General features: G+C 48.9%; 1 protein-coding gene across 1 annotated transcript in view; it reads left to right on the top strand.

The window, feature by feature from the left end:
* The first annotated feature begins 4,025 nt into the window (after positions 1–4,025).
* Positions 4,026–9,164, top strand: part of pex7 (peroxisomal biogenesis factor 7) — a 30,527-nt gene continuing 25,388 nt past the window's right edge. Inside the window, 7 exon segments of the mRNA XM_084483992.1 lie at positions 4,026–4,153; positions 4,312–4,494; positions 4,827–4,884; positions 5,815–5,968; positions 6,078–6,155; position 6,248; positions 6,251–6,355. Coding sequence (XP_084340118.1) covers positions 4,383–4,494; positions 4,827–4,884; positions 5,815–5,968; positions 6,078–6,155; position 6,248; positions 6,251–6,355 — 508 coding nt within the window. The 5' untranslated portion in view covers positions 4,026–4,153; positions 4,312–4,382.

Genomic DNA, 9,164 nt, shown 5'->3' with positions numbered 1-9,164 from the left:
CTCTCCTCCTCTCGTCTAATCTCTCCTCCTCTCTCCTACTCTTCTCCCTCTCTCATCTCTCCTCTCTCCTCTCCTCTTTCTCCTCCTCTCTCCTCTCTTTCTCCCTCTCTCATCTCTCCTCTCTTCCCCTCTCACTCTCTCCCCCTCCTCTCTCCTCTCCCCTCCTCTCTCTCTCTCCTCTCTCTCTTCCTCCTCTCTCTCCTCCTCTCCTCTCTCTTTCCATGGTTTTGTCTCTCAGGGTGTGTGACCCCCTACGTTGCCCTCGGCCCGCCGAGCCCCCTCCCCCCAACTTCCATGCCCTGTGTGCCCCCTACACACACACACTCACACACACACACACACCCCGAGCCACAGAGACTGGCATTGTAGCTGAAGCCTACGCCGTCCTTCTCTCTGGTAGCACACGGCCTCATGAGGGTCAACCCTTGGAGCTCGCTCACACACACACACACACACACACACACACACACATTCGGGGACACACACACACACACACACACACACACACACACACACACACACACACACACACACACACACACAAACACTCAAATCCACCACACATTCCACAAGCTGCATCCCACCTCCATGCATGCGTGCACGTTAACATTCTTTTCTGCATGACACGCAGAACATATGCGTGACATTGGCATGTTAAGGTTTGTGTGTGTGTGTCTGTGTGTGTGTGTGTGTGTGTGTGTGTGTGTGTGTGTGTGAAGGCTCCACACAAGGTTGACCCCCGACAACATGTAATGACACACGCATTACAGGTCACATGGTATTCTAGTCTGGTCTAGTCTAGTCTGGTCTAGTGTGGTCTGGGCTAGTCTAGTTTAGACTTCTAGTCGAGTCTAGTCGAGTCTAGTCTAGTGTGGTCTATTCTTATATACTTTGCGTGTCCAACAGGAGTAGAGAGTGGTGTTCACCAGTAGAAGACTGGGGATACTGGGCTGTGGATATACTGGGCAGCTCCCAGTGTCCACCGGCAGAGGAGTGTGGTAGTGTGGAGGGTCAGTAACAATGTGAAGTTCACCGTCAGTGATATACGAGGCAGAGCGCGACTGAATAACAGAGCGTGCGTCGGTTAAAAGTGTCCCCAGGGACGCAGAGCTGTCACACAAAACCACTTCAAGCAGAAAAACAAGCAGCAGAGGCAGGCGCTGGAGGAGAGCGCGGGTCACAATATATAAAAGAACAGGTTGACAGGGAGGAAGCCAGAGAAAGAGAGGAAGAGGAAGAGAGAGGAAACCACCAGAGAGAAGCAGAATGCTGCCACTGAGATGGATAGAATAAAAGGTAATCAATCAGGAAGGAGAGGGATAGATGGAGAGAGAGTGAGAGAGAGAGAGAAAGAGAGTAAGAGAGAGAGAGAGTAAGAGAGAGAGAGAGAGAGTAAGAGAGAGAGAGTAAGAGAGAGAGAGAGAGAGAGAGAGAGAGAGAGAGAGAGAGAGAGAGAGAGAGAGAGAGAGAGAAAGCGAGAGAGCGATAGGGAGAGAGAGAGTGACTGTGTGTGTGTGTGTGTGTGTGTGGGTGGGTGGGTGTGTATGTATGTGTGTGTGTTTCTTCGCGGTTAAAATGTCTGTGTGTGTATGTAAGAGTTCCGTGGTGACAATAGCAACTACAATGGGTCATAAAATATTCTCTAACACATGTATACACACAAAATATACAACAATACACACACACACACACACACACACACACATACACCATCACATGTGATGACACACAGGATATGACTGATCACACACACACACACACACACACACACACACACCACTAACACATGTATATCTGGTCAGATTCATGTGAACAGATGAGAAAAATGTGGCTGCAGACAGACCACAGCACACATGTCAACCTGTGAAATAGATGTGTGTACCATATATATGTGTGTGTGTGTGTGTGTGTGTGTGTGTGTGTGTGTGTGTGTGTGAGAGTGTAGTTGTTTGTGGGTTTGTGTGTGTGTGTGTTTGTGTGAGTGAGAGAGAAAGAGCTCACATGCATATGAGGTGTGTGTATGTGTCTGTGTGTGCTTGTAATTTGTAAGGGTTCAAAGGTACCAGCAAGTTTGAGTATATGTGTAAGTGTGTCGCAGTGTTTTTCAATGATTTGTGGGAATCTTTTTCCTCTTAAAGTGGTTTTACACACACACACACACACACACACACACACACACACACACACACACACACACACACACACACACACACACACACACACACACACACATAGGGGGCTACACCCAGTAGCTGCTAGCTGACAGATACTAGTAATTGAGCGGAGATATGACAAACCCTCTTATCAGCAAAGATAAGCTCACAATTTAGCCTGAAGCTAATTTGGTAGAAAAATCAAAGGGACGCTTAATCCAAGCACGTAGCCGCGCTACAACAACAACCGCAGCGACAACAGAGTCTGTGAACCAAAGCGCCCCACAGATCACTATCTGGTTCCCAGCCCCTGGTCCCCACCGGAGCCAACATGGCCACCCTTCCTCACGGCGAGCCGCCATTCTGAGCACTTTCTGTTCCACACGGGAGACTTATAGACTAAATATAGATCAGACCGAATGATTATTATCCGTACAAAGGACTGTTGATAAAAATAGTACATATGAGAATTGAAATCATAAAGTTTAGTGTTTAAGTATTCACCAGAGAAATTCAAGCACTGTTTATCTTTCCCTTACCTCAGTTTGTGTTTGAATGTGTGTGTGTGTGTGTGTGTGTGTGTGTGTGTGTTTGTTTTGGGGGTGCTAGTGCACCCTAAAGATGCCTTGTCTGCACATTCTATATTTAGGTTCTGCGACCTTTGACCTGAGAGGTTCCTTATTTAGGTTTCTTCCAACCCCCCCCCCCCCCAGGAACCCAGCGAGGGGGTCTGTGTGTGTGTCCCACACTGTGTGTGTGTGTGTGTGTCCCACAGGGCGCTGTGTGTGTGTGTGTGTGTGTGTGTGTGTGTGTGTCCCACAGGGCGCTGTGTGTGTGTGTGTGTGTGTCCCACAGGGCACTGTGTGTGTGTGTGTGTGTGTGTGTGTCCCACAGGGCACTGTGTGTGTGTGTGTGTGTGTGTGTGTCTGTGTGTGTGTGTGTGTCCCACAGGGCACTGTGTGTGTGTGTGTGTGTGTGTGTCTGTGTGTGTGTCCCACAGGGTGCTGTGTGTGTGTGTGTGTGTCCCACAGGGCACTGTGTGTGTGTGTGTGTGTGTGTGTGTGTGTGTGTGTGTCCCACAGGGTGTGTTTGGGAGAGATATCGTTTGATATATGGCCGGCACTTCATAGTCCTACTGCCGGGGACACGGGGGGTTTCTATGCCGATTCCCGCTGTCAGTCAAGACTCCAGATGTTTTATTTTTCAGACGCACGACAATTACAGACGCAGTCGCTCGCAGTGAAACTCTTCAGTCTCAGGCTCCTTCAACAGGGCAACATAAAGGCAAGGGAAGGTATACAAGAAACACAAGTGAGGGGGCTAAGCCTAAATAAACAAATAAATAAATAATCTACAATACTGGGCATGAATAATTAGAATAAAATAAAAATATAATAATTAATATAACTAATATATAATAATAACTAAGGTATAAATGGATGCAGCAGTGCAGAGTCAGCGTGCCGACGCCTTGGTGCCCCCCCCCCCCAAAGAAATGGGATCCGCCACTCGAATGCCACCCCTACTGAATATGGCCTGTAAAAACATAGGCTTGTTTTGTGAAGTAGGCCTACGCATTACTCTATTCTGTTTCATACGAATTTCTCTTTCTTTGCTTCCTTTTACCCACTGTGATTAAGGGGAGTTTAAAGCATTTTCTGTGTAGTCTCATAACGGATGAGGAGTCTTGGATTGTGGGAAAATTACCATAAAAATGTAATGTTAAATGCGCTATCGGTGAGATATTCTGAGAATTTTGAATCAACTGGCTGGAAGTGCTTCCTAAATTCGAAAGTGAGGTAAAATGTCTCCTCCCAGCGGCCGGGACCTGTAACACCACGCTGCACCTTGGACTGGGTCACGTGATAACAACAAGGAAGTTGTATTGCAGACTCGAGGAAAGGCATGCGTTTTATTAAGTTTAAATGCTTCCAATGAGGTTTATAATTTTTTTTGAACGCGTATAATCATCAGTGATCAACTTTGGATAAAAAAAAACTGTAAGTCATACCTTTAAAACGTGTACATATTGAGTTTTACCATGAGTGAACCATCTCCATATGTGATGAAACGCTGATTTTCATAGAATTTAATGCGAAAAACAAGTAAACAGGGTACGGTCTTTCTTGTATTACATGCGCTTGGAATTCATGTCCAGCCTCACCAGCAAGCGAGGTATTGCCAGCGACAGCTCAGCGCACCGTGCACCTGTCCTCCAGCGGTCAGGAGATGGGTGTGAAGGTGTTCAGGAGTCCTGCCCGCCATGGCTACGCCGTGGAGGGATCCCCCTTCATCCCCACCAGGTTGGCCTGCGCTGCTTCACAATACTATGGCATCGCCGGTGAGTACAGCGTCCGGAAAAGGACCGGTGACGTGTTAAACCTGGACTGTCTGAATGGCGTTTGTGTGGACGAGCTTCAGGTGAACTAAAGCTACTGAGACGAAAGTGTATGAACAAAACCGGTACGCAACGACAGGTCAACCGACGTATGCAGTCTGTTGTTATGGATTAGCCAGCAACTCGGAGGGCAGGAGTTCCCCCGACGTCCGCAGCCCATGTGGTCAGCCTTCAGCTGCCCTCGACCTCTTATCGGCTTCATCTGGATGTTTCTTTGGCTATCAGGTAAACATGTATGATACGTGACAATAAGTGAAGAGTGTGTTTCCGTCTAGGTTCTGGCACCCTGCTCCTCCTGGAAGAGACAGAGTCGGGGATGGCTCTGGTGAAGAGGTAAGACTAAACCACTATTCCTCCTTCATTCCTTCTCTGTCAAGGTCTCTCAGTGGACCTTCAGTCCAGACCTGAATGTGACTGCTGTGTGTAACGGACGCCATCTAGCCTGGGCTAGCTGGCGGTAGGATAGGGTGACCAGACGTCTCCGGTTTCCGGGGACAGTCCCCGTTTTCAGTGACCTGTCCCTGGCTACTGCTGTCCCCGGATTTCACTGTGACTGAAAGAAAGATCCGACCCCCCCTCCCCCCCCAACAATCCTGTCCGCCCGCAACCCCCCCACCCCAACAATCCCGTCCGACCGCAAACCCCCCCCCCCTCAACAATCCCGTCCGACCGCCAACCCCCCCCCCCCCCCCCCCCCGTCAACAATCCTGTCCGACCGCAAAACCCGCCCCCCCCCCCGTCAACAATCCCGTCCGACAGGGGACGGGGCAGTGCCCCCGTTTTAGTTTTCTATGACAACAACACTACACGTTTGGAGGTTTTTACACCGAAATCTGAACCCAAAATGTCCCCGGATTTTGTCTCAGAAACCTGGTCACCTTACGGTAGTGCGTTGTACATCCTCACACCCCCTAGCCTTAAGAAGGCTTCTGGCCGCTGAGTTAGGAGCCGGGGCTTTTAGCTCAGTGGTCAGGAGCGTTCCACTCCCGTGCCGGTGGTGTTGTTCGAGAGGTGGCAGGTTCGAGACCCGCGAGCGGTCGAACTGGCCTCTGCTACATGTGTCTGTTGTTGTGTTCGACTCCCAGCCCACAATGCACTGGGTTTGATGTCCCCCCCCCCCCCCCCCCCCCCCCCCCCCCCTCCACCCCCCACCAATGTCCTCAGCCTAACCCCTAACCTGCTCCTTAATGATAGTGTGTGTGTGTGTGTGTGTGTGTGTGTGTGTGTGTGTGTGTGTGTGTGTGTGTGCGTGTGCGTGCGCAGCTGTGAGTGGAGCGACGGGCTGTTCGACGTGGCGTGGAGCGAAACCAACGAGAACGTGTTGGCTGCTGGGGGCGGAGACGGGAGCCTGCAGCTCTGGGACTCATCGTCCAATCACAGCGCACCACTCAGAGTGGCCCGCGAACACACACAGGAAGTAAGGCACGCACGCACGCACGCACGGCACAACAGCAAGGTCATGTACTCACCCACTTGTTTTGTGTGTGTGTGTGTGTGTGTGTGTGTGTGTGTGTGTGTGTGTCCAGGTGTATTCTGTTCACTGGTCTCAAACCAGAGGAGAGAACCTGTTGGTTTCTGGGTCCTGGGACCAGACGGCTAAAGTGGTGAGGCTCACCGTCTATTTGTTTAACTGTCTGTCTGTCTGTCTGTTCTTCGTCTAATCTTTCTTTTTTTCTTTCTTGGATTTTGTCATCAGTGGACCCCACTCTTAGCCAATCACTGACCACTCTCAAGGGTCACGAGGGGGTCATCTACAGTACTGTCTGGTCGCCCCACATCCCAGGATGCATTGCTTCTGCCTCAGGTGAGCTGGGGCCTGGTCACATGGTTAGAGAATATCTAGAACTCTGGCAGGGGATGTGAGACGAAAGGTACAAACTGATTTAAGAAACAAAGAGAGATTGCATGAATGAAGATTGGAAAATAAAAGCAAGGAGAAAAGGAAAATAATGAGAACAGATAAATTGGATACATTTTTATATCCATGTATCCAAACATATTAAGTTACCTGTTGGTCAGGAGAAAAATGTGTAATACCCTCTCTGGCCACTAGGAGTCAGTCTTGTTGTATTATTTACCATTTACCATTTTTTCGGGTTAGTTCTTTTTTTTCCTAATTTACTTGATTGTTTATCTCTGTTGCCATAACAACACATTAACATATTTTTGCTTCGATAAATAATGCGTTCCTCAGTGTTTGATAATGTTAGGCCCTGTTCCTTTAACAAAACAAATAGAGACCATACACACACACACACACACACACACACACACACACACACACACACACACACACACACACACACACACACCACCACACACACACACCCACCACCGTATACATTTTCCCTAATGTAACTGCATCCCCACTTGACTTTTAATGACCCTTAAACCAATCAAGATAAAAAAGCAAGCCCACCTGATGTTTGGTATTTCCCCCCTGCACCGAAAACACATAACCACCTCTCTAATCAGCTCCGCCCGTCTCCTAATCCACTTCCTGATGCTCTGCCCTGCCCCTCGCTGCGCCAACACACACGGTTGGCTCCATCCCGCGCCCGTGAAGTCAGTGAGTGTGTAACCTGAGGGAGTCGGGGCTTATCTCATCCACTCTGAAAGGGGATGCAATTTTATTACGGCCAGGATCTCCCCCCTTCTGACTGAGTTGGAGCTGTTGCCCCCCCAGGTCGATGTAGGCGCCGTGCTACTAGGAGAGTCTACTGATATATAGACCCCTGCTGCCTTTGGCATCGCCACCTGGAAATAGCACTGATCGCCCGCACAACTTGGTCCATACGTCTTGGTTTCTGCACACACGTCACACACCGTACCGTGTGTGGATCTCCCGTCTGGTTGTTGTTCTGGCGGTGGTCGTGCTGTCCGTCTGTATTTATGTGTTGTGGCCCGTGCTGCTGCTCCGATGTCCCGGTCAAAGGGTCAAAGGGTCAAAGGGTGGGTCAACCCCTGTTCAAGCAAAGAGTTAAAAAGCTTGAGCTAGGACACGCAGCCAATTGAACACCACACCACTAATCACCTCGCAGCATTTCTGGTGAGATGTTAAGAGTTTTGCTATTGTACAGAGAACTTCCCCGATATGAAAACTTAATACATTTTAGTCACACTTCGTGAGACCCGAAGTCGACTATAAAAAGTAGCTCTTTATACTCTTCTTCTTCTTCATCAGAGGGCGCAGAGGAGTGCAGTTGATTCAGGGTTGCATCAAAAGCATCAGATAGCAATCACAGTTGTAGGCCCATCTCATCTAATTTCCGCCTCCCTTAAGTCCCCCCCGTCTTGGTATCTAGTGCCCTGGTGCAATCAGTAGCAGGTTCATTATATTAGATAGAGTTTTAATTGGTTTTTCATAGAGTGTGTTCTCTTTCCTCTCCTTCAGGAAGAAAGATTGTGAAGAGGTGTCGATTTTGGCTTCTAAGGTTAATAGAATACACCGTTTTGTATTGAGTTTTATTAAATCAGGTGGTGAGGGGGAGGGTAGTGATCGGTAGTATTATAAAGGTACTTCTTGGATCAAACTAAATGGTTTGATCCATCTACAGTAAAGCATTCATCTACCTGGATACCCATTGAACACATAAAGTGACACTAACACATTTAATATTTATGTTTGTTTATGGAGGTCTGACCTCACCTTGCTATCTCATCAAATAAGGTTTGTCTTGGGCGCATAAATAACAGAGTCTCCTTGAGACCCTCCGATCGTAGCTCAATAAACATCTTCCACTGCTACCCTAACACCTGGTCTCTCCCGTCGTAGTTTGCAATCCCAGGAATCCAAACGGAGTGGTGTACGCTTAAGCCAATGCTCATCAGAAGCGTTGCACAATCTAGTTTTGTGCAGGCCCTGTTGTGCCAGATCTGATCAGTGCCGGAGGTACAAGGCGACAGGTCTGTCTGCCGCTAGCGTTCTGCGCTCTAACTCGTTGAGCGCGCGGGCCGCCCTGCTAGCATTAACCCATTAGGGCTTCTGGTGCTGGACGCCTCACCGGTCCAGCTGCTTATCCCCTCCATCTCCTCCCCCTCTGATAGCGTCCGTCAGGCCGCCCTCAGCTCACAGATACTCTCGTACTGCTGTCGTGACAAATATAATCGTTAACGAACAGAACGGGTCATTCGGAGAGCCGAGCCACTTCATGCTAGGTTTGTAGCCTAGCTGGCCTGTAGAACTGCTAGCCACGAGCTCCATCTTATCTTGAAGTTGGGAAATATCAGTGGGTCCTCTACCGTATGAATCGCACGCAAATTGTGCAGCCACCTTCCAGCTGAGTTTTCAGTTGCTTTCATTGTGCTCAAGTTACTTTTTCTGTCAAAATCACACTCCCATTTAATGAAGTTAATGAACGCGTCGATCGCATCTCTCTCTGTGGTGTGAGGTCGCCAGAAATGTCAAAATGTCTTGGATGAATAAATGACCATGTCCAATTCTAGAAGTTTAATCAATGAAACCTTATTGGTATGGACCGTGAGCATAATGTGGTTCACAACATAACCCCAATTACTCAAACGACAAAAAACCACGTCAAAGAAAAGAAACAGAGGTTGAGCAGCAGGTCGGATCGCTGTTACGATCCCGGGGGGGGGGGGGGGGGGGGGTA

The sequence above is a fragment of the Micromesistius poutassou genome (assembly GCF_964030765.1).
Source record: "Micromesistius poutassou genome assembly, chromosome: 19".
Classification (NCBI taxonomy): Eukaryota; Metazoa; Chordata; class Actinopteri; order Gadiformes; family Gadidae; genus Micromesistius; species Micromesistius poutassou.
Note: the sequence above shows the minus strand (reverse complement) of the source record. Positions and strands in the feature narration are given on the sequence as shown.